We start from the raw sequence: 27,053 nt of genomic DNA, 5'->3' as shown, positions 1-27,053 counted from the left end.
TTAGTATCTGCTTTAGCAATCACCACTGAATTACTAGTAAAATTTCCTCTTCAAAACCCTCTTCACTGCTCACTTTTCCCTTAACTTCACAAAACCCTTACAATTAACCCCTTAATACACACTCCCCTTCCCATCTCACTTCACAGTCTGGCTTCCCCAATTAACTTCTAACTCCTTTCCATTCTGGTAGATCAGAAAGGTTTAATCCATGGTTTTATCCTTCCAAATCCCCCTCAGTTCCATTTATCGGGGGTTGTGTGGTGTTGTTGACTGCCTGACCTGTTTTGCTGACTCAGCCATTTTTAAAACACTGAGGGGAGTAACGCCACCTACAACCTGACTTTCCTTGAGTTTATAGATATATTTGGCGTTTTCTGCTATGATTCTCTCACTGTACACTGGTCAGCTGAATATAGGTCAGCTACTAAAACATTAACCTTGACTGTTTAACTATTCACTTCTTTCTCACGACTGGCACTGAGGGATATCCGACCTATAACCTTGGAGTTTTGTACTGTTGATTTGACGATGTCTCCTGTGTTTCCCTCTCGTTAGCACTGGTACAGGTGATATGATGGTGGTACAGATATGATGCTACTGTCAACAGATGAACGTCAGTAAAGATGAGAATTTCACTTCGCTAGTTGTACGTCTGGCAGTAGCGGCTGTTTGGATGCCGGTCAGCCATGTTTAAATGCTCAATTCTTTCCCTCGTTTGGCACTGAAGAAAAAAGTCCTACAGACCTGTCATTTCCTTGGAGATTTAGTTGATCAGGTTTTCTGCCATGTTGTCTTCCCGTTAAACACTGGTGCAGTTGATATGGAGGTCAGTTATTTCATTGTAGTGGAAAACGTCTCATGTCTGGTTCACGTCTGGCAGCAGGTCTGGTACTTGAATGCCGGTCCCTCTTTTGTCATATTTAGTCCATTTCGTTGTCGTCACCGTCAGTTTTTATGTCACTATAGGTTCCTTGCATGTTGTTGCAGCAGTACTTGCCAACTTGGCCATCACTGGAGTTCGGATAGGCCCAGGGGACGGCAAGATATAGGAGCAGCCTTGTTGCTGCTTGCTGTGGCTGGCTATCTATGACTGTTTGGATGGTCTTGTCACAGTTAGTCATTCCTGGTGTTGTTAACTTTTGTTCAAGACTGAGGATTTTGTTCTCGAGTTGTGTCATCCTGGTGTCTTGTTTTGTTAGTGTCTCTCGAAGATTCATATTTTCAATAACTAAGTTGGAGATGCATGTCTTTAGGGTATCTGGATCGTTGGTCATACCTGAGAGACTACTTGGTAGGTTGAATCCGGGGAAGAGAGGGTAGGATGGGCTGGTGGCAGCCATATTTGTTGTTATTGTTGTGGTGTCGCCATGAGCGGTGAGAGGGGTGGTTGCTGGGCCGGCGTCCTCCTGGCTACACTTGTTGAATAGTTGATTTTACGGTGTTTTCTTGCTGGCCTTGGTGCTGTTTCCTCTTAAATTGCGCCTCATAATACTACAGGAATTGTTGTAGTTAAGAAGAAGTTGTAGTTATACAAAGCTTAGGGTTACGTTGTTCGGCTGGCAGCGGGGTGTTGCTTTCGGTTTGTGGGCAGTCTTCCTTTGATCTCTAATATTTTCGATTTGTAGGTTTCACTGTTGGTAATCTTTGGTCATTCTGGGTGCTACGTTGGGCAGTGCAGTTTTGCTTGTAACTAGGTCATCATAGGAGCATTGGTGGCTCTGATAGTTGGAGAAAAGTACGGAGCTTGGGGATTGCTGCTGCCGCTGCAGCAACTGTTGCTTCAACTTCACATTGTTCCAGACTATGGAACAAAATTCTTCTCCAGGCTGAGGGACTGTCCAACTCAAAAAACTACGTCTTCTAGAGTGATGGACTGATTACATCGTCTTTACATCTCTACTGCTTCTGCTAACTCTTATGTACTTGACTGAAGAATGTATTAATGTTGGTAGAATTGCCGACACTATAATGTGATATTTTATTGCGGCAACGTTTCGTGCCCCAGGAGCTTGGTAACGGCTTGACAAAGCTTCTAGAGAGTGAAACGTTGCCACAGTAAAATGTAGCACTTGTGTCCTTTACTTAACATGGGCCAGTAATGCCTAGCATGGGCCAGTAATGCCTAGCATGGGGCAGTAGGCTTGTTGCAGTTTTGATTATTTCCGTTGGGATCCTCAAGCGGGATGTCCGTGCAGTCCTTAATCGGCAATTGTGCAAAACAGAAGTCCCAGTTGTAACTTAATGTTTCACGCTATATGTGTATCATGTAGAAATGTTGGTAGATGATTGCTCTGTTGTACTGAAAAAAGTTGCGGACGCTACGAATTGGTAATTTTAAACTGTCATTGTCTGCCAATCATGACAGTGAATTCTACAGCCACTATGACTATTATTTACCTTAAAACTCAATGCACTACCCTAAACACGGAAACTGTCAACATTTAGAATAGCCTCCCTCGTAAAATATTTTACCATCATAGAAAGCTCTTATTTTTAAGGCTAACTGATAGAAATATGCAATAGCTCTTAATGCCTCCACTAATGATTATTACTTTTGAATTATCTACTTTATGTTATATATAAAAAAGCTGCAGCTCTTGTTAGGACATAAACTTATTAAGGTGAAATAAGTTAGTAAACGATATTTTTTTTTCCTTGGCCATATTGATCTTCCCTTCGAAAATGAATTTTCCTTTAATTCTCACTATACATTAAAATTCAGTGATATAGCACCAGAAACACGGTATTATGTGAAAGAAATTAAATGCTGGAAATTCATGAAAACGCAGTAAATTAGTTTGACTTTTGTTATAGCACCAGTTATATTATCTTTATACCATTTATACCAAGTGGTTTTGTTAGGTCATTCCAAATATTTTTTTTCTTTACATAGTTGTTATCCTACCTTGGCTCATTTCAAAGCCCAGCCCTATCTTAGGTATACTACCACCACCTGGGATACCATCCATAACAGTCCACTAACATAGAACATTCAGCATGTATGATAATTCTATGTAACTGTATTTGTGTATACCTGAATAAACTTACTTACTTACTTACACACCATCATCGTTATTCTCACTGGCAAGACACAATTACTCTACACTCAAGAAGTCTCCCTTCGATCCCCGCTGGGGTGGGGAATTTATATTCTACCAGCGCCACCTCCTTTCTCACAATGCTGTCGCATCGTGTGAAAATCAAGCCTGTGAATAGTGTAATCAATGACTCCTCGAAGCTAGCTTTAGCTACTGCCGTTAGGACCTGCCTGCAGGTCAAATTTACGGCAATCCACTCTCTGAAGGACTCTGTGGAAAATTGCCCCTCAAGGAAGGTTCCTTGATGTTGGTGAGGGGCTCTTGGTTTAGGGAATTGGATCTGTGCTCCAGTTCCCCGAATTAAGCCTGAATGCCTTCCACATCCACCCCCCCAGGCGCTGTATAATCCTCCGGGTTTAGCGCTTCCCCCTTGATTATAATAATAATAATAATAATGTGGAAAATTGCATTTACTTGGATGTATAATTATATACATAACAGTAAATGAACAATGATAACTATTATTTATCAGTTAGACAAGTAGGAATTTGGGACACTTAGGTCGCAAAAAATGTCCCCCTTCGATACCTACCACTGTCATAACCACAAGTTGCTCTGGACCTATTAATTAAATGAAATATACATACACCAGGAATACTGGTAAATATATAAATTTGTGGACTGTATATTAAAAATAATAAATGGTTATATATATACACAATTACATAACAGAAGGAAAATATATCTTAATATCACTCACCAATTTGACTGGAGATTAATGTGTATCATACTCAGAAAACCTCACTCTAACTAAATCTATGAAAATAATGCTGGCCAGAATTACACAAATCTAGAGAGCTTATCTGAGGTTCCTGGAGCTGTCTTGTCCAGTTGTCTGATATCTCAAGTTATGCAGGAATACACATCCACCAATTTCGCCTCCTATTTGAGAGGTGTCAACACAATTTTAACCTCTAGAGCACGAAAAATTCTTCCCATTACACCAACGTTTGTACAAAATTCAAAACCAAGATGGCGAGTCCCGTCTGCGCAGACGCAGGCTTTCCGTTTTCTATGACATAAATATTATTAAATACAGTATGGCCATCTATTTACACATAAATACTGAATTTCTGGACAATATATACAGTATTTTCCACACTGCAGCTGGCCGGAGTTCGTTGCTAAACGATTCACATTACTCCTTCCTTTAGGAGATGATTCCAGCCAGTTCTGGCTTGAGTGGCTGTTCTCCTAGTAGGTCTTACTACGATTTCAACTTCTGGCATCACTTGGTCTGCGTTATCTTCCATATCACTCGTGTCACTTTCCCTCAGATTTTCATTTACATTCGATTGAACACCTAATTCCAAGGGAATCAATTTATTAATTGTGCGTAAACTTTCCTGGCCACGACACAACACTTTGACATTCCTGACAACACCTTGTGCATCTGGATACAATGTCATTACTTTGCCCAGAGGCCACAATGTTCGATGTTGTTCAGTGTCAATTAACACAATGTCACCTGGTTGAATGGTCTGTCGATTTACTGCCTCTGTCGCACCATAAAAGTGTTCATGTAGTGTAAGAAGATATTCCTTACACCCAGGGCCAGATTAAGAAGTCTCCGGGCCCTAGGCTATTCAGATTGGCGGGGCCCCTTTGAGTTACGGGTAAGCGAAGCGACCCCTTCCAGCTTTGGGGTGGGGTGGGGGGGGGGGGGGTCGGTGTGAGCCTGTTTAAGGTCTAATTAAATACATTCTGGCTATTTAGATTAAATTTAATAGGGAAAGTACATCAAGACAACCGAAACCATTTACCAAGAGCCATTATAACTATCTTATTAAATCATGCATTTTAAAGAGAATAAACTCAAGACAGCATAGTATTACTAGATTAGGCTGTTAAAGTAGTGACATCATGTACCTATTATATTCAGCATAACCACTACAGCACTATTATTCCCTTTATAAATCACTGACCATTATTGTTATCATTGCATCATGCATAAGACTATCAAATCATATAAACTCAAGAAAGTAAAGAATTGTTTATATTCACAGGCACTTCTTAAATAAACTTTTTTCTGGATTTCATATTGGCAAAATCATCAATTATATTCTGAAAATCAATATTTCTTGTTAGATCAGACTCAATGGTCAACAAGACTAGTCAGTTTGCGTTTTTAGGTTTTTCTTTATAGTATTTTTACCAAAAATGCGTCTTTACTGGTCAAGTAACCCTATCAGGTACCTCCCTTAACATTTAGAGGCGAAAACAAACATTTATCCATACACATCAATGTCTATCAACAACACTTCAGTTAATTTGTCACAGTACAAGTCTAGATAACGTGTAATTACTACAGAAAATTGGAGAGGAATCTCCCATACTAACCCATTAGCGGGAAAACACAGCTGTTCTGATGTAAACAAAGGCGTGTTGAGTGTTGCCATCTATGGTTAGGTTTATTTATTTTTATTTTATTTTATTTCATTATTTATTTTTGTTTTGATTAATTTTTAAAAATCAATTTTACTCTCCAAACACTTGAACTTTTTAGGTAGGGACCATTTTGCACTTGCACCATGTACGCAGTCTTGGATGAGCCCCTGAACCCCTTGGACTGGTGGAGTAGCGATGTATGTCAGAGACAATTTAAATTGTTGTGTTAGACAAGATATTAAATTAGAAGCGTCAGCCACTGAATCTGTTTGGTTACAGCTTCTCGAGGGCCGAGAAAAACTAATTTTGGGTGTGATTTACAGGGCCCCAAATCTTGATAGGGAGTGCAGTAAACTTCTATGGGACGAAATTCGTAAGGCATCTACATACGAAAATGTTGTGCTAATGGGAGATTTCAACTATAGACAGATTGACTGGAGCAATTTGACAGGAAATTTAGAGTCAGGTGACTTTCTTGATACGATCCAGGATTGTTTTTTAAAACAGTTTGTGACAGAGCCAACTAGGGGAAATAACCTCCTTGACTTGGTTCTTGCCAGTAGGGAAACACTAATTAATAATCTTGAGGTTAATGATGAGCTTGGGGAAAGTGATCACAAATCACTCAGTTTTAATATATCATGGAATTCCCCTAATAATGGCAATCAAGTCTCCGTCCCTGACTTTCGCTTGGCTGATTTCATAGGACTGAAAAATTACTTAGGTGGGCTGAACTGGAATGACCTGACTAAGGGTCAGGTAGGTGGTGATGGTTGCCGATATGATGCTTTCCAGGGCATAGTTCTAGCTGCTCAGTCAAATTATGTTCCAAATAGGGAAATCAGATCAAACAAAAATGATCCTAAATGGATGAACAATAGATTAAAATATCTGATTGGTCAAAAGAGAGGCATATATAGGCAAATCAAAAGAGGAGAGGGGCAATTGAGAAATCGATATATTCAGTTAAAGAGAGAAATAAAAAAGGGAATTAGAAAAGCAAAAAGAGATTATGAGGTTAAAGTTGCAAGAGAATCGAAGACTAACCCAAAAGGATTCTTTCAGGTATACAGAAGTAAGATCAGGGACAAGATAGGCCCACTCAAAAGTTCCTCGGGTCAGCTCACTGACAGTGATAAGGAAATGTGTAGAATTTTTAACACATACTTCCTCTCAGTTTTTACACAGGAGGATACCAGCGATATTCCAGTAATGATAAATTATGTAGAACAGGACGATAATAAACTGTGTACTATTAGGGTCACAAGTGACATGGTCCTTAGGCAAATAGATAAATTAAAACCTAACAAATCCCCAGGCCCTGATGAACTGTATGCAAGGGTTCTAAAGGAATGTAAAGAGGAGCTTAGCACACCTTTGGCTAATCTTTTCAACATATCACTACAAACTGGCATGGTGCCAGATAAGTGGAAAATGGCAAATGTGATACCTATTTTCAAAACAGGTGACAGGTCCTTAGCTTCGAACTATAGACCAATAAGCCTAACCTCCATAGTGGGAAAATTTATGGAATCAATAATTGCCGAGGCAGTTCGTAGCCACCTTGAAAAGCATAAATTAATCAACGAATCTCAGCATGGTTTTACAAAGGGGCGTTCCTGCCTTACGAATTTATTAACTTTTTTCACTAAGGTATTTGAGGAGGTAGATCATGGTAATGAATATGATATTGTGTATATGGACTTCAGTAAGGCTTTTGACAGGGTCCCACATCAGAGACTATTGAGGAAAATTAAAGCACATGGAATAGGAGGAGAAATTTTTTCCTGGATAGAGGCATGGTTGACAAATAGGCAGCAGAGAGTTTGCATAAATGGGGAGAAATCAGAGTGGGGAAGTGTCACGAGCGGTGTTCCACAGGGGTCAGTGTTGGGCCCCCTGCTGTTCACAATCTACATAAACGACATAGATGAGGGCATAAAGAGCGACATCGGCAAGTTTGCCGATGACACCAAAATAGGCCGTCGAATTCATTCTGACGAGGACATTCGAGCACTCCAGGAAGATTTGAATAGACTGATGCAGTGGTCGGAGAAGTGGCAGATGCAGTTTAATATAGACAAATGCAAAGTTCTAAATGTTGGACAGGACAATAACCATGCCACATATAAACTAAATAATGTAGATCTTAATATTACGGATTGCGAAAAAGATTTAGGAGTTCTGGTTAGCAGTAATCTGAAACCAAGACAACAGTGCATAAGTGTTCGCAATAAAGCTAATAGAATCCTTGGCTTCATATCAAGAAGCATAAATAATAGGAGTCCTCAGGTTGTTCTTCAACTCTATACATCCTTGGTTAGGCCTCATTTAGATTATGCTGCACAGTTTTGGTCACCTTATTACAGAATGGATATAAATTCTCTGGAAAATGTACAAAGGAGGATGACAAAGTTGATCCCATGTATCAGAAACCTTCCCTATGAGGATAGACTAAGGGCCCTGAATCTGCACTCTCTAGAAAGACGTAGAATTAGGGGGGATATGATTGAGGTGTATAAATGGAAGACAGGAATAAATAAAGGGGATGTAAATAGTGTGCTGAAAATATCTAGCCTAGACAGGACTCGCAGCAATGGTTTTAAGTTGGAAAAATTCAGATTCAGGAAGGATATAGGAAAGTACTGGTTTGGTAATAGAGTTGTGGATGAGTGGAACAAACTCCCAAGTACCGTTATAGAGGCCAGAACGTTGTGTAGCTTTAAAAATAGGTTGGATAAATACATGAGTGGATGTGGGTGGGTGTGAGTTAGACCTGATAGCTTGTGCTACCAGGTCGGTTGCCGTGTTCCTCCCTTAAGTCAATGTGACCTGACCTGACTAGGTTGGGTGCATTGGCTTAAGCCGGTAGGAGACTTGGACCTGCCTCGCATGGGCCAGTAAGCCTTCTGCAGTGTTCCTTCGTTCTTATGTTCTTATGACTGTGGGGCCCCCAAATGCGCGGGGCCCTAGGCAAATGCCTAGTTTGCCTATGCGGTAATCCGGCCCTGCTTACACCACACATTAGACCAATGATCAATTACTTTATTTAACATTTTAAATTTATTACACAACACTGCCGTATCATTGTAATCTTCATCACTTTCTTCCGGATTATCTCTATAGACAGGGGCAGATAAGATAAGATAAGATTTCGTTCGGATTTTTAACCCCGGAGGGTTAGCCACCCAGGATAACCCAAGAAAGTCAGTGCGTCATCGAGGACTGTCTAACTTATTTCCATTGGGGTCCTTAATCTTGTCCCCCAGGATGCGACCCACACCAGTCGACTAACACCCAGGTACCTATTTGCTGCTAGGTGAACAGGACAACAGGTGTAAGGAAACGTGTCGAAATGTTTCCACCCGCCGGGAATCGAACCCGGGCCCTCCGTGTGTGAAGCGGGAGCTTTAGCCACCAGGCCACCGGGCCCCCAATTTCCTTCCACATATTAGGTGAGAAGGTGTTAATACATCTGCATCAGGTGTATCACTCATGTACGAGAGAGGCCTATTATTTATACGATTTTCTGCCTCCACTAACACTGCACGGAATTCTTCCAAATTAATTCTTTTCCGGTGAAGTACTTTGCGGAGACACCTCTTCACTGTGCCTATCAGTCTTTCGTACAGCCCCCCCTGCCAAGGGACTCTAGGAGTAATAAATTTCCAGGTACACCCTCGCTGGTTTAACAGAGATTGAACATCGTTATTCTTATTTAATTCTATCAAGTGTTGAGCACCTGCTACAAAATTTGTGGCATTATCCGAAATCATCAACCTCGGACAGGATCTCCTAGCTGCAAATTTTCGAAACAGCTGTGTAAACTGTTCTGCAGACAAGTCCTGTGCTACTTCTAAATGAACTGCCCTAGTAGCAGTACAGGTGAACAAACAAACATACACTTTCAGTGGACCGCCATTTGACGTACCTGTTAAAATTATTGGACCACTATAGTCTACACCTGTTACATCAAATGGTTTCACTAATTGTACATGCTCCTTTGGCAATGGTGGAGGACCTGGGTACATATAGGATCTGGCATCCACACGGCGACATATTACACAAGATTTAATCACCCTTTTTACACTTTGCCGTCCTTGTGGAATCCAGAAAGTTTCCCTAATACAATTTAAGGTATCTTGTACCCCACCATGCATTACATTTTTATGGGCATTTAGAACAATCAAATTTGTTAGATGATGAGTTTTGGGCAGTAAGATAGGGTGTTTAGCATAATCACCCAATTCAGCATTTTGTAACCTACCTCTGCACCTAATTACATTGTTCTCTAAATACAGCCCCAATTTCTCTATTATAGAACCTTTCACAATTTTTCTTTCCATCATCAATTTAATCTCATTTCCATAGATTTCCTCCTGTACCCTCTTTATCCAATATTCAAGAGGATGTGAAAACTTATATGAAATATTCATCTTGTTTAGAAATTTAAACATCAATTTGCTTACATTGATTAGTTTGGTTAAAGAAGAATACCTATTTATATCAATGGCTAAGGAAGGACAAACTATTGAAGTGGTGGTCGCAGTAATTTCAACAGGAGCAATTAGCTTTATTTACCAACCAGCTCGGTCCTTTAAACCATGATACAGCATTTACAAATTTAGCATAAGGTAAACCTCGAGACAAGAAATCAGCTGGATTCTCCTCACCAGGTATATGATTAAATGTTGATTAAATCTGATTAAAGAAAGCATCACTACAGGCTAGAAAAGTTCATGTAACCAAGGCATATAATAAGTGCTTGGAATTAATGAATCAAGAAACTGTGAATACTGATGATTTAAAATTGTATTTAGATGCTTTAGGAAATAGATATGATTCATACAAATTATATTACAACAAATATGAAGGAGATTTATTAGTAAACTGTGTAGATGAGACGGAAATAGATCTCATGATTAATCAGTATTATGAATTAGAGGAAAAGATTCTTTCTTGTAAAAGTCAGGCCTTGAATAAATTAAAATGTGTAAACCAGGCAGTTAATCAGTCAGCTCCAACAAATAAGATGTCTTTGCCAAAACTCACAGAATTGTGTTTGCCTGTATTTAATCCTGGTGAAAATTGGGAGGAATTTTGGTAAATTTTTAAAGCAGCTGTGCATGACAGGAGTGACCTAGCCTGTGGGAATCAGAAAAGATTGGAGGAACTTGACAGATGTATCAGATGTTTAGGTAATCACAATGTAAAGGATTGTTATGCCAAATTAAACTTCTGTTATCAATGCCACAAAGGAAGACACCATATAGTCATGTGTAAAGGTCTATATGATAATGTTGATAATGATAATGTTGACAATCCTGACACAACAGTAGCTAATGTAAAAATTTCTGCTAATGTTAATAATGATGGTTTTGCTGAAGTAGCCTTACCTGTGTTACAGGTAAAAATTGATGATAAAAGGCAAAAATAAAAAAATGTAACTGCATTATTGGACCAGGGATCCCAGCGTACTTTCATAAAACGTAAATGTCTTGATGGTATGAAAGTACAGATGGGAGATCCCACAACTTTAAAATTATCTGGTTTTCTCTCAGATAAAAGAGCTCAATTGTTTGACACTGTTTATGTAACTGTCAGGTCGGGCAATGAGAAAAAACGTGTTAATGCAGTAATTGTAGATAGACTTCCAGAGAAAATATCTACAGTAGGGCTTAGTAAAGCTACAGAAAGACTCGCACATAATGTAAATTTAGCACCTTCTGGTGTAAGTGATGATTCTGTAGGCCCAATAAATATTTTGATAGGTAGTGACTATTATGCCTCCTTTGTAAAGGGTATGGTAAAGAAATGTGGTGTCACCCTTTTGAAGACTGCAGGAGGCCATGTAATGTATGGTAGGATTCCTCGTAATAATAATTCATGACTAGAGGAAACTACAAATACCATAACTGTGTGTCTTACTCATGAAGTCGTGCCCCAGTATAATTCTTTCGTAGAGGATGGTGTTGAGCCAGTGCATAAATTGTGGGAATTAGACAGCATTGCAATAAATGTAAATGAAGAAAGTCCAGACGATTCTTTTACTCAAGAACAATACCTGAGAGATGCAAAATTTGAATCTGGGCAATACTGGGTACGACTTCCGTGGAGACTGAACCATCCAGAATTTCCCACTAATTACAGAATGGCATATGGACAGTTAAAGGCTCAGCTCCGCGAACTGAGTAAGACACCAGAATTGTTAACTGCCTATAATGATATAATTGCTGAGCAGTTAATTAATAAATTTATAGAAGAGGTACCTCCTGAGCAAGCCAAAATTTATGGTCACTATTTGCCACATCATGGAGTGAAGAAGGATTCTAAGACCACTCATTTGAGGATTGTGTTTAATTGTAGTGCCAGGAGTAGCAAAAATGTACCTAGTTTAAATGACTGTCTGATGACAGGTCCGTCGTTGACGGAAAAATTAGGAGATATCTTATTAAATTTCAGGATGAAAAATTATGCCTTTACGGCTGACATAAGTAAAGCTTTCCTAAGAGTGGGTTTACAAGAGGCTGACTGGGATTGTACCCGCTTCTTATGGGCTGAGAATCCTATTGACCCACTTAGCTCTCTGAAAACCTTTCGCTTTAAGAGCGTATTATTTGGTGCTACATCCAGTCCGTTCCTACTTCAAGCGACGATAAATGCACACCTTAAATGTACGGGAAGTCCATTGAGTAAAGTAAGGAGCAAACAATTTTATGTGGACAATTTCCTGGGTGTGACGTCAACTGATGAGGAACTGTTAATGACTTATGGAAAGGCTAATAAAACAATGCAAAGTGCAAATATGCCTCTGAGAGAATGGAATAGTAATTCGTCCAAATTGAAGGACAAAATAAGTAAAGATTACCCTGGAGATGAAGTGCCAAAATGTAGTAATGTATTGGGTTTAAATTGGGATACTGAGAGAGATTTGTTAATGTTAAAACCTAATAATTACAGTATGCCCAATAAATTAACTAAGAGAGTTTTGCTTGCTGAAGTTTCCAAATGTTTTGATCCACTAGGTTTAGTGTCACCCCTTACTATAAGAGGGAAATTATTAATTCAGGAAGCATGGAAACTTAAATGTGCTTGGGATGAAATTCTACCTGAGGAATTCATTAACAGGTGGGATGAATTAATTGGTGATTATGAAAAAATTCTAATGTTGGAGTTCCCACGCCAGGTGGCCAATCCAAATGGGAAAAATGTACTCCACATTTTTTGTGATGCTTCAAAATTGGCATATGGAGCAGTTGCTTATCTTCAATGTAATAGTGTTATTTCTCTTGTTATGTCTAGGGCTAAAGTGTCTCCAATTAAATCATGTACCTTACCTCAGTTGGAATTAACAGCCATTTATGTAGGTGTCAAATTAGCTAATTATATAAGAAATAAGTTGCAGGAGATAAATATTAGCGACACTGTAATTTGGTCTGATAATGAGGTATCATTACAATGGATTCGTAATGGAAACAGTAAAATTGTGTACGTACAAAACAGAGTCGCTGAAATTAATCAGATGCAAGAGAAGTATAATAGTTTGGGTCAGCATATGTTAACATTTAATCATATACCTGGTGAGGAGAATCCAGCTGATTTCTTGTCTCCAGGTTTACCTTATGCTAAATTTGTAAATGCTGTATCATGGTTTAAAGGACCAAGCTGGTTGGTAAATAAAGCTAATTGGCCTGTACAAAAGGCGTATATTGCTCCTGTTGAAATTACTGTGACCACCGCTCCAATAGTTTGTCCTTCCTTAGCCATTGATATAAATAGGTATTCTTCTTTACCCAAACTAATCAATGTAACTAAATTGGTGTTTAAATTTCTAAACAAGACGAATATTTCATATAAGTTTTCACATCCTCTTGAATATTGGATAAAGAGGGTACAGGAGGAAATCTATGGAAATGAGATTAAATTGATGAAGGAAAGAAAAATTGTGAAAGGTTCTATAATAGAGAAATTGGGGCTGTATTTAGAGAACAATGTAATTAGGTGCAGAGGTAGGTTACAAAATGCTGAATTGGGTGATTATGCTAAACACCCTATCTTACTGCCCAAAACTCATCATCTAACAAATTTGATTGTTCTAAATGCCCATGAAAATGTAATGCATGGTGGGGTACAAGATACCTTAAATTGTATTAGGGAAACTTTCTGGATTCCACAAGGACGGCAAAGTGTAAAAAGGGTGATTAAATCTTGTGTAATATGTCGCCGTGTGGATGCCAGATCCTATATGTACCCAGGTCCTCCACCATTGCCAAATGAGCAATTTGAGTCATTTAGTAGCGAAATCCGCCCGGCCGCAGTGTAGAAAATACTGTATATATTTTCCAGAAATTCAGTATTTATATGTATATAGATGGCCATGCTGTATTTAATAACATTTATGTCATAGAAAATGGGAAACTGAGCCTGGGGAGAAGGGACAGTCGCCATTTTGTTTGAATTGAATAACACGTTGTGAATAATGGGAAGAATTTTTCGTGCTCTAGAGGTTAAAATTGGGCTGACACCTCTCAAATAGGAGGCGAAATTGTTGGATGTGCATTCCTGCATAATTTGAGAATTAGGCGACAGGACAGAACAACTCCAGGAATCTCAGATAAGCTGTCTAAATTATGTTTAATTTCTGGCCAGTAAATTCTTCATAAATGTATGCAAAAGGGGGGGGGGGGTCCTGTACATGACACATAAATCTCCAGTCAAATTGGTGAGTGTTATGATTTTAAGATATTCTCCTTCTGTTATGTATATGTGTTTATATATAATCATTTTTTAATTTAATATACAGTCCACAAATTTATATATTTACCAGCATTCCTGGTGATGTATTTTTCATTTGTAATTAATAGGTCCAGAGCAAATTGTGGATATGACAGTGGTAGGTATCGAAGGGGGACATTTTTTGCGACCTATGTGTCCCAAATTCCTACTTGTCTAACTGATAAATAATAATTATGTATGTTCATTTATTGTTATGTATATAATGATATATTCAGATGAATGCAATTTTTCACAATTACGGTGGCCTTTTCATGGATGTATATTTTTTCACATGTATTTACTATAAATCACACTATATAGAGGAGATTAATGAGGCCGTTTACTATCATACAGGATGAAAATAAGCATATATCTCTCTGCACTATATTTAGGACAAAGGTTAGAGAAAGGGAGAGAGAGAATCACGCAGCAGTGAAACGTGTTGTTTCACAGGTGTTAGTGCAGTACATGTACGACAGATGTTGTTGAATATTTGGTGTGCTATATTTAATGTTTATTGAGCCAAGGTTTGTAGAGATTCTTTTGTTACGAGCAGGGACTGACTGCGTGGCAACTAGTAGGAATTACAGCTCTATTTGTAATCTAACCTAACCTAACTAAAGCTTTTCTTACTAATAGAGATTACAACTCTGTTCGTAAGGATGACATCTTTACTTTCACCTCGTTGATCCAACAAAATAGGTAACAGTGACCAGTAGTTTCAAAAACCGAACTGCTGAATGATATACGCGATATATACATGTAAGTCCTGGCAAGGACTGCAGGAGTAATACTTAAGGATATAGGTGGAAAGTTGCATCATTAGAGCAACTGGACATACAGGATCTACACAAGACATCTCAGCAAAATTTTTCTAGCATGTTAAAAACCCATTGTCATAATATTAACTGGGTAAGAGTAGAAGATTAATGAGGCTTCCAGACTCGGGGACTGATTACCTCGTCTTTCGCTGTCTTAAGATAAGATTTCGTTCGGATTTTTAACCCCGGAGGGTTAGCCACCCAGGATAACCCAAGAAAGTCAGTTCGTCATCGAGGACTGTCTAACTTATTTCCATTGGGGTCCTTAATCTTGTCCCCTAGGATGCGACCCACACCAGTCGACTAACACCCAGGTACCTATTTGCTGCTAGGTGAACAGGACAATAGGTGTAAGGAAACGTGTCGGAATTTCCACCCGCCGGGAATCGAACCCGGGCCCTCCGTGTGTGAAGCGGGACCTTTAGCCACCAGACCACCGGGCCACCCAGTCCATAGTAACTGGGTGAATTGCAACCTTAATGATCCATGGGCAGTCGATAGGCTTTAAACTTAAATGAAGTACCTACAGTCACAATTTAGGACTGAGATCCACTTCGGATCAAACTTGTCCCCCCCCTTTCCTCAAGCTCTGTATGATCCGTACGGGTTTAATGATTCCCATAAATATATTAATAATGGGAGTGAACTACTACACATTCTTGCCTATTAGTCGCCTACTCTGGGTAACATTCTAGGTTAAAAAAAAATGTAAATTTGTGAAAAGAAATTATTGATCTAATGGGACGGGGAGTCATATCTTGGGCAAATTGTCACAGTGCCAGAAAACTCAAGAGCCTCTGTAAGTATTTAAGTGCTGGGTAAAAAAAATCATGCATATAGTGGGGTATATGATGATAGTTAAAGTAAGTGGTGTTGGTAGCAGCCATGGAGAAGAAAGTGCAGAGCTGCTGGAAGCTTAAAGTGGAACTTTCCTCGCAGGTAATGCAAGGAAACGTGTGTACAGCTACCTGTGCTGCCTGATGCTGTGTTAAGTAGACATAACACTTGCTGTAACCTTGTAAAAATATCATATAGCTCAAGGTAGCTATACAATACAAGTATACCCAAATTGTGCTAATGAAAAAAAAATGTATTTATACGTTTCTTGTCTCACCCGTTACGAACCTATCTTCTACTTACTGATTTTCATTATGCAGATACGTACTTGCTAAGTAATACAGGAGTTAGCTGTGATAACTTTGCTTAATTATAATAGGTGAAGATGTATCGATTCCCGAGCCAAGCAGCCATCGGATGTCGATGACGTCATCAAGTTGCTAATCGAAACTTGTTCTATTTATTTTATTATTCCTCCGTGTAAATACCCCTACCGGCCTAACTCTCTTTAAATATTATATGTCGAGCTCGAATTTATACGTGGTATCTTGATGTGCGAAACGTTGCACCAATTACGATATAAACAATATATTTGAAGGGGGTTGGTAAGTATGAGTGACGTCAGAGCACAACAAGTATGGCGGTCATAGTGTGGTAAATATGTGCATAGATTTGTTGATTCTTGAGTGAGTGCCGTATATACTGTTCCCATGGTGATCAAAATGAAGAACAGAGTTGCTGGGACGATAATTCGATCTCGTCGCATCGTCAAAGAAGGGATGGTGGTGAGTAGAAAGGGTTTATTACACATGTTTACGTGGGAACAGCTTGCCGCAGGTTATATTGTCTTTTTTTTTTTATTATTCACCCGGAAACCTGGCTTAAATTTCTACTTCCTCTATTGTGTTTATGACTCCAGGTGGCCAGGCTGCTCTTTGCAAGTGATGGTTAAGTGTCCTGTAATGTACTTATATAAATACTGTAATGGACGTCTTTTAGAAAGTTATGGTGGTCATTTATTTCCTTCACACCGCCAATATTAAATTTTAATAACAGTTACGCAATTTATACGTCATATAAAGCTCTTGTTTCTCTGCCAGTTTACCATTCAGTGCATTAATGTCAAAAGTGTATTTATCTGTTGAAAATGATGAATTTCTCACGCCTCCAAAATTCAATTTTTGATTTCCATAATTAAAAAATCCTGCTTAATCCAAATTTTTCTTTGGTCATAACCTTGATTATTAATGCAACATTGCCAGATCATGGTAAGTGTTGCAGTTATTGTTCCTGTGCTACTGTATTTTATGGTATTGTAAATATATTGGTTGGTGCCATTATCACAGTGCTTTAAATATAGTATTTAGACCTGTTCTCATAATTCTTTAATGTAATTTGATTGGTACTATTCTCATATTGCTCTGTATTAGTAGTTGCTACTATTTTAATAGTTCTCTGCAAATAGTGGTCGGTACTATTCTTATAGTTCTAGATATAGTGGTTGTCACTATTTTTGTTGTGCTCCCAAAAAAATATATTGCTTGACACTGTTATGGATTGCTCTATTCTCTTTTATGAAAATATAATCAACCATTCAGTGTAGCTATTTTCACAATGGTATGTGTCTGCAAGAGCATCTTAGTCCTAAATTAAATGTGGTTAATAGACAACAAACTGGCATTATTCCTGTGGAAAACTGAAACTGTGCTATTCAGTTCACTATGTAAACTTGAAAGGAGTAAATAATTTTAAGGTATTGTGTAATAAGGGACTTATCTCAGCATTATATACTTTCTGCAAACTATCTAGGAATATTCTTTGATTTCTGCATGTCAGGTGAATTAATAGGTAACAATGTTATGAAAACAAGTGAATGCCAGGTTAAAGTTCCTCTATAGATAGGCACAGTACTACCACCTTACGCACACAAGACCCTATGTCTGGCTCTTAAACAATATCATAATGGTGCTCCATCCTAACAAAATAAAATTGAAAAGATTACAAATCACCAAAATATGGTGAGATTCATCCTGGACCTAAGAGATCATGTAGGCCAGAAGCTACAAAAACTGAAATGCTAAAAGTGACAGAGTTAAGCAGCTGAAACAAAACCATATATACAAAATTACTAAGAAGTATTATCCAGGATGGTTTGATTCATATTCTCTAAAGGATGGACATCAAAACTAGTATTGTATTTGGGAAAAGTGAACACAATTTTGTAGTACCTACATTAGTTGGCTAGGCCCCAATCACCTATTTTACAGTGCTATCAGACTGGAATAAGTTATATAATCATGTCAAGGCCAGCCTTGCTGTAAATAGGTTTAAGACTAGATATAAAAAATTCCTAAAAATATGAAGTTGCAGAAAGAGAGGAAAGTAATTTTTTGGATTGGTAACATAATCATGTTCTACTGTCATTATTATTGCATGTGTTGTGTTTTGTGTGTTGTGCTGTATTGTGTGTAGTATTGTGTGTAGTATTGTGTTCTGTTTTGTGTGTTGTGTGTTTGTGTTGTGTGTGCATTGTGTTTGTGTTGTGTGTGTGTTGTGTTTGTGTTGTGTTTGTTGTGTTTGTTGTATGTGTTGTGATGTGTGTTGTGTATGTGGGCATGCATGTGCGTGTGTGTGTGTACTCACCTAGTTGTACCACCTAGTTGTGGTTGCAGGGGTCAAGTCACAGCTCCTGGCCCTGCCTCTTTGCTGGCCACTACTAGGCCACTCTTCCTGCTCCATGAGCTTTATCATACCTCTTCTTAGAGCTATGTATTCATCCTGCCTCCACTACTTCATTCCTCAGACTCTTCCACTTCCTAACACCTCTGTGACTGAAAAAATACTTCTTAACATCCCTGTGATTCATCTGAATCTTAAACTTCCAACTGTGACTCCTTGTTGCTGTGTCCCATCTCTGGAACATCCTGTCTCTGTCCACCTTGTCGATTCCTCTCAGTATTTTGTATGTTGTTATTGTATCCCCCCATCTCTCCTGTCCTTCAGTGTCATCAGGTTGATTTCCCTTAACCTCTCGTAGGACATGCCCCTAAGGTACGGGACCAGTCTAGTTGAAACCTTTGTGCTTTCTCTGGTTTTCTTACGTGCTTGGCTAGGTGTGGGTTCCAAACTGGTGCTGCACACTCCAGTATGGGCCTAATGTACCCACTACAGGGCCCTGAACGATTCCTTATTAAGATGTCCGAGAGCTGTTCTTAGGTTTGCTAGGTGCCCGTATGCTGCAGCAGTTATTTGGTTGATGTGTGCATCAGGAGATGTGCCCAGTGTTATATTCACCCCAAGGTCCTTTTCCTTGAGTGAGGTTTGTAGTCTCTGGCCCCCTAGACTGTACTCCATCTACGGTCTTCTTTGCCCTTCCCCAATTTTCATGACTTTGCACTTGGTGGGGTTAAACTCCAGGAGCCAGTTGTTGGACCAGACCTGCAGCCTGTCCAGATCTCTTTGTAGTTCTGCCTGGTCTTCATCCGATTGAATTCTTCTCATCAACTTCACATTATCTGCAAACAGGGACACATCAGAGTCTGTTCCTTCTGTCATGTCATTCACAAATACCAGAAACAGCACCAGTCCTAGGACTGACCCCTGTGGAACCCCACTCATCACAGGCGCCCACTCTGACACCTCACCACGTATCATGACTCGCTGTTGTCTTCCTGACAGGTATTCCCTGATCCATTGTAGTGCCTTCCCTGTTATCCCTCCCTCTGTGTGTGTGTGTGTGTGTGTGTGTGTGTGTGTGCTTGTGTGTGTTATTTTGCTTAATTTATCAATTCAACTTTACCATAGGTATGTGTACAAACAAAAAAACGACATATATAGGGTTCACTACTATCCACAGTAGGTCTTGGAACGTATCCCCCATGGATACGGGGAACTACTGCATATAAGTCATTTTTCGTTTACTTATGTACCTATGATAAAGTTTAATTGATAAACTATGCACAGTAAGACATTATGGTATTGATGGTTGTGGATTGTTGATTATGGACTTGGTTTGTTTTCCAACCTTTTGGAAAAACATCATGATAGAAAGTTGTTTACTTCATTTTTGCTCATTGGACATTTGCTGGAGAGGTTCTAATGCTTCATTGATTATACAGGTGTCTGCAATGCTACGTTCCATCATAGGATCACAATTTGAAACATGTGATTTTCCATTTAATATTTTTGGGCTGTGGTAAACCACGGGTAACTGAAACCATGGAAATCAAATACAGTGGTACCTCAAGTTTCGTACTTAATCCATTCCAGGAGCTAGTACTAAAGTTGAAACGTACTAAAGTTGAAGCAATATCTCCCATAAGAAATAATGTAAGTTCAATTAATCCATTCCAGACACCCAAAAATATTAACAAAAAATACATGTTATAGATTAATTATAGTATTACATACACACAACAAACATAAATACGTACAGTGGACCCTCAGCTAACGATGGCATCAGCTAACGTTAAATCCGGCTAACGATACATTTTAACGCAAAAATTTTGCCTCAGCTAATGCTAAAAAACTCACCCAACGCGATTCGTTCGAGACGCGTCCATGTGTGGCCTGAGCGCGCCTTAGTTGTCCCGTGGGTGCCAGTGTTTACAAGCCAGCGAGTGCAGTCGCATCCACACATACAATCGGAACATTTTGTATTATCACAGCGTTTTTAGTGATTGTACCTGCAAAATAAGTCACCATGGGCCCCAAGAAAGCTTCTAGTGCCAAGCCTGCAGGAAAAAGGGTGAGAATTACTATGGATATGAAGAAAGAAATTAAGGAAATGTGTGCAAAGTGGCTTGAAGTGCAAACCTTTATGGATGAAAATCACCCTCACACAGCTATTGCAAGCCGTGCTGGTGACTATTACAATGACAATGTTGTGAACCACTTTTGACAAATCATAAAGGAATGGGAGGTACAGGCCTCTATGGACAGATATGTTGTGCGACAGAGGTCCAGTGACTCAAGCTGGTCCTAGTGGCATTAAAAGAAGAAGGGAAGTAACCCTGGAAAAGGACTTGATACCTCAAGTCCTAATGGAAGGGGATTTCCCTTTTAAACATTAACAACTTCCACACACTCCCCTCCTCCCATCCCATCAGTCATCACCTGATCTTCAATAAAGGTAAGTGTCAGTTTGTGTGTATTAAAATTAATATTTCATGTGGTAAAATTTTTTTTCTTGATACTTTGGGCTGTCTTGCACGGATTAATTTGATTTCCATTATTTCTTATGGGGAAAATTAATTCAGCTAACAATAATTTCATCTAACGATGAGCTTTCAGGAATGGATTAATATCGTTAGCTGAGGGTCCACTGTAGTACTTAAATTAGTAATAGAAAAATAAACATCTGGAAGATAGGGAGGAGGAGTGAGCAAGGGCTTAGTGTTTGGAATGGGAATCTCCCTCTATAAAGACTTTAGGTAACAAGTCCTTATCAGGGGTTACTTCCCTTCTTTGTCTTTTAATGCCACTAGGACCAGCTTGAGAGTCACTGGACCCCTGTCTCACAAAATAACTGTCCACAATCCTCTGTCTCTTCACCACTTAAGATTTCCCTAAAATGGGACATGGTTCTGTCACTGAACTTGTAGCAGAGATGGCTTGTTTCAGCTTGGTCAGGGTGATATTTTTCAGCAAATGCCTGCACCCTATTCCACATTGCACAAATCTCCTTAATCTGTGAAGAAGGCACTTCATCCACTCCCTCTTCCTCCTCCTCTGAAGCAAGTTCCTCAGCTGTGGTCTGATGCTGTTTCAGATGAAGCTCTTGCAGGTCTTCAGTGGTTAGCTCTTCCCTCTGGTCGTCCACCAATTCTTCCACGTCCTCGCCACTCGCCTCCAAACTAGTATACTCTGATCAAAACATAGAAGTTCTAGCGAGTATTAATTCAGGGTTAGGGAACTGCATCACTAATGTTAGGGACATGGTGTTCAGTAAGTTTAATTTTAGCAACCATAGAACTGACTGGGAAAAAATAAACCAAGAGCTATTAGACATATCCTGGGAATCAGACATGAGCACCCTAAATCCCCACCATTGCCTAGAGAAGCTGAATTTAGAAGCATATAAGGTACCATTGAAAAACCCCAGATCAGATAGAGAGAGAGAGAGAGAGAGAGAGCGTAGGAGATGGTACAGAAGAAGAAAATGGGTTACTGAATTGCTTAAAAACACAGATATGCTGCAACAGAGTCAAGATAGTCTTAGCCAAGAGATCATTGAATTAGAGCAAAAACTTAGGATGTCATACCTAACAGAAGAAGTACAAAGGGAACAAAGGGCCATACAGGATATTGCAAGAAACTCAAAATATTTCTATTCCTATGCAAAATCCAAGCTAAGAACTACCAGTAGAATTGGACCACTATTGAGAGGAGATTCATATACTGATGATGAACAGGAAATGAGTGAAATCCTAAAAGAACAGTATGAGTCAGTGTTCAGCAACCCACTAAATGACATCAAGGTACAAAATGCAGAAATATTTTTCACTCCAGCAGAAGGCCGCACAGACCAACTAACTGACCTTAGTACAAATCCCATAGATTTTGAAAAAGAAATGGATAACATGCCCACTCACTGAGCACCTGGACCAAATTCATGGAATGCATATTTATAAAGAAGTGCAAATTACTGCTAGCACGAGCCCTTGGTATTCTTCGGAGAAAGAGCTTAGATCTAGGTGATATACTGGAGTTTTGCTAGTAAAATACTGTACAGTGGACCCTCGGTTATTGGCCGTAATCCGTTCCAGAAGGTCAGCCAAAAACCGAAATGGCCGAAAACCGAAATAATATTTCCCATAAGAATTAATGTAAATACAATTAATCCGTTCCAGACAAAAATATTCACAAAAAAAATAATTTTTTTTAACAATTATATAAATATTGCATACCTTTATTGAAGGCTAATCCTGGCTTCTGGAAGATAGGGAGGAGGAAAGAGAGAGGAGTTAGTGTTTGGAAGGGGAATCCCCCTCCATAAAGACTTTAGGTAGCAAAGCCTTCTCTGGGGTTATTTCCCTTCTTTGTCTTTTAATGCCACTAATACCAGCTTGAGTCACTGGACCCCTGTCTCACAAAATAACTGTCCAGAGTGCTCTGGACAGGGTTTTGGCACTAAACATGTTGCAGATATGGCTTGTTTCAGCTTTGTCAGGGTGGTACTTCTTGACAAAACTTTGCACATCATTCCACTTTGCACAAATGTTCTTAATCAATTAAGAAGGCACCTCCTTCGCTCCCTCTTCTTCCTCATCTGAAGCAAGTTCCTCAGCTGCAGTCTGTTGCTGTTCAAGTTGAAGCTCTTGCAGCTCTTCAGTGGTTAGCTCTTCCCTGTGGTCCTCCACCAACTATTCCACTTCCTCGCCACTCACCTCCAACTCCAGGGACTTCCCCAGTGCCACAATAGAATCCACAGGGTTGGCAGGGTCAGGGTCAGCCTCAAACTTTTCAAAATCCCTCTCTTGGACACAATCTGGCCACAGTTTTTTCCAAGCAGAGTTCAAAGTCCTGGAAGTCACTCCCTCCCAAGCCTTACCTATAAGGCTTATGCAGTGGAGGACAGTGAAGTGATTCCTCCAGAACTCTCTTAGTGTCAACTGAGTGTCCGAGGTCACTTCAGAGCATTTTTGAAGCACTGCTTGTGTGTACAATTTTTTGAAGTTAGAAATGACCTGCTGGTCCATGGGCTGGAGGAGAGGAGTGGTGTTAGGAGGCAAGAACTCCACTTTTATAAAATTTAAGTCCCTCAACACTTGGTCTTCCAAGTCTGGAGGATGTGCAGGAGCATTGTCCAGTACCAGGAGGCACTTGAGTGGCAATTTCTTTTCCAGGAGGTATTTTTTCCACACTTGGGCCAAACACATCATTAACCCACTCTTTGAAAATTTGCCTTGTGATCCATGCCTTATGATTAGCTTTCACACACAATCTATTGTTCATGACATTGTTTTTCTTGAAAAGACTGGGATTTTCTGGGTGATACACGAGTAAAGGCTTCACTTTGAAATCCCCACTAGCATTACCACACAACAAAAGAGTAAGCCTATCTTTCATAGGCTTGTGTCCTGGCAGTGCCTTTTCCTCCTGGGTAATGTAGGTCCTATTTGGCATTTTCTTCCAAAACAGACCTGTTTCATCACAATTGAATACTTGTTGGGGTTTGAATTCTTCAGCCTCTATGTACCCCTGGAATTCCTGCATGAATTTTTCAGCTGCACATTTCTCAGAACTTTTAGCCTCACCATGCCGCATTTACAACACTGTATGCCACTACACTTCTTAAATCTATCAAACCATCCTTTGCTGGCCCTAAATTCACAAACTGCAGCACTTGTTCCAGGCATTTTTTTTGTAAGATCCTCATGCAATTGCCTTGCCTTCTCACAAATAATCAACTCCACAACACTGTCTCCCACTAATTCCTTTTCCTTAATATACAATAATAATAACTTTTCCATCTCTTCCAGTATTGGTAACCTTTGTTTAGTTAGAAAAGCTACTCCTTTTGCAACATTAGACATCCTGGCAAGTTCCACCACCCTCATACCACTCGAGCTTTTCTGTCACTTCACGCTTAAATTCCATGGTGCTTCTCACTTTCTTTACCACAGGAACATTCTTTGGAGCCATGGTTATTTATTTCACAGTTGCACTGCAAAAATATCACAAACTACAATGGGAAATAAGCAAAATGTTTGGATGTATGAGCAAAAACTTCCTCAGCCACCGAGAGAGACAGCCAAACTGACGTGCAAGCTGCCCCAGCTGGCAGATGGACTCATCCCAAACAGCTGATCACTGAATTAACGGCCGATAACCGGGCGCCGAAAAACCAGCCGATCACCGAGTGGGCCGACAACAGAACACATCAGTGCGCATCATTCAGTTTTTCCTTCTTTTCTTCACTCCATCTTGTCTCTGGATATTTATCATGGCATCCAGACAAAGTATAGTGGACCCCCGCCTTACGATATTAATCCGTTCCTGAGAGCTCATCGTAAGCCAAAATTATCGTTAGCCGAATTAATTTTCCCCATAAGAACATAAGAACGAAGGAACACTGCAGCAGGCCTACTGGCCCATGCGAGGCAGGTCCAAGTCTCCTACCAGCTTAAGCCAATGCACCCAAACTAGTCAGGTCAGGTCACCTTGACTTAAGGGAGGAACACGGCAACCGACCTGGTAGCACAAGCTATCAGGTCCAACTCACACCCACCCACATCCACTCATGTATTTATCCAACCTATTTTTAAAGCTACACAATGTTCTGGCCTCTATAACTGTACTTGGGAGTTTGTTCCACTCATCCACAACTCTATTACCAAACCAGTACTTTCCTATATCCTTCCTGAATCTGAATTTTTCCAACTTAAAACCATTGCTGCGAGTCCTGTCTAGGCTAGATATTTTCAGCACACTATTTACATCCCCTTTATTTATTCCTGTCTTCCATTTATACACCTCAATCATATCCCCCCTAATTCTACGTCTTTCTAGAGAGTGTAGATTCAGGGCCCTTAGTCTATCCTCATAGGGAAGGTTTCTGATACATGGAATCAACTTTGTCATCCTCCTTTGTACATTTTCCAGAGCATTTATATCCATTCTGTAATGCGGTGACCAAAACTGTGCAGCATAATCTAAATGAGGCCTAACCAAGGATGTATAGAGTTGAAGAACAACCTGAGGACTCCTATTATTTATGCTTCTTGATATGAAGCCAAGGATTCTATTAGCTTTATTGCGAACACTTATGCACTGTTGTCTTGGTTTCAGATTACTGCTAACCAGAACTCCTAATTCTTTTTCGCAATCCGTAATATTAAGATCTACATTATTTAGTTTATATGTGGCATGGTTATTGTCCTGTCCAACATTTAGAACTTTGCATTTGTCTATATTAAACTGCATCTGCCACCTCTCCGACCACTGCATCAGTCCATTCAAGTCTTCCTGGAATGCTCTAATGTCCTCGTCAGAATGAATTCGACGGCCTATTTTGGTGTCATCGGCAAATAATGGAAATCAAATTAATCCGTTCCCGACACCCCACATGAAATATTAATTTTAATACACACAAACTGAAGAAGACATGCACAATTACTACTCTACTAAGAATAGAATACATGACACTTACCTTTATTGAAGATCTGGTGATGATTGATGGGATGGGAGGAGGGGAGAGTGTGGAAGTTGTTAATGTTTAGAAAGGAAATCCCCTTCCATTAGGACTTGAGGTAGTAAGTCCTTTTCCGGGGTTACTTCCCTTCTTCCTTTAATGCCACTAGGACCAGCTTGAGAGTCACTGGACCTCTGTCACACAACAAATCTGTCCATAGAGCTCTGTACCTCCCGTTCCTTTAAGACTTTCCTGAAATGGGCCATAACATTGTCATTGTACAGGTTGTCAACACAGCTTGCAGTAGCTGTGTCAGGGTGATTTTCATTCGTAAAGGTTTGCAGTTCAACCCACTTTGCACACATTTCCTTAATCTCTTTTTTCAATTCCATACTAATTCTTGCTCTTTTTACCACAGGGGTCCATGGTGACTTATTTTGCAGTTACAAGCACTAAAAACACTGGGATAATGTGAAATGTACCGAATGTATGCGTAGATGCAACTGCACTGGCTGGCTTGTAAACACTGGTGCTGAGGCCACACGTGGGACACGTCCTGGACGAATCACGCAAGGCGAGTTTTTTATCGTGAGGCAAGGCAAAATTTTTGCGTTCAAATGCTTCGTATGGCGGATTTAACGTAACATGATGCGTTTGTAAGGTGGGGGTCCACTGTACTGGTAAAGCAAGAAAGGAGATTAAGAGTGAAAGTATGCCTTTTATAAAAAACTGGAAGTAATCTAGGTGCTGAAGGGTTGTGCACATAGCATGAGTGTTTGGTGTTAGAGAATCAGTGATTTGGTCATTTTGAGACGGCGAACAGTGAGGCAAAGATAAGGATTTGTGTAATGAGTACCTTCAATTTTACACTGAATAGAAGAGGAATAAGTCACTACAGTTAAATAAAACAGAGTTTACTAAATGTGTGGATTGAAAAACAAACACATGTTATACGAATGTAAGCCTGGGCTTGTTTATTGCTTCAAGAATCCTCGTACT

General features: G+C 39.6%; 1 protein-coding gene across 1 annotated transcript in view; it reads left to right on the top strand.

Annotated features, from left to right (window-relative positions):
- Nucleotides 1–16,540: 16,540 nt before the first annotated feature.
- Nucleotides 16,541–27,053, top strand: part of LOC128690544 (hippocampus abundant transcript 1 protein) — a 593,459-nt gene continuing 582,946 nt past the window's right edge. Inside the window, exon 1 of the mRNA XM_070089664.1 lies at nucleotides 16,541–16,704. Coding sequence (XP_069945765.1) covers nucleotides 16,630–16,704 — 75 coding nt within the window. The 5' untranslated portion in view covers nucleotides 16,541–16,629. The remainder of the gene's footprint in view (nucleotides 16,705–27,053) is intronic.

This window comes from Cherax quadricarinatus, chromosome 29 (genome assembly GCF_038502225.1).
Source record: "Cherax quadricarinatus isolate ZL_2023a chromosome 29, ASM3850222v1, whole genome shotgun sequence".
In the NCBI taxonomy this organism is placed as follows: domain Eukaryota; kingdom Metazoa; phylum Arthropoda; class Malacostraca; order Decapoda; family Parastacidae; genus Cherax; species Cherax quadricarinatus.
The sequence above is the reverse complement of the archived record's forward strand: the minus strand, read 5'-3'. Positions and strand labels throughout refer to the sequence as shown.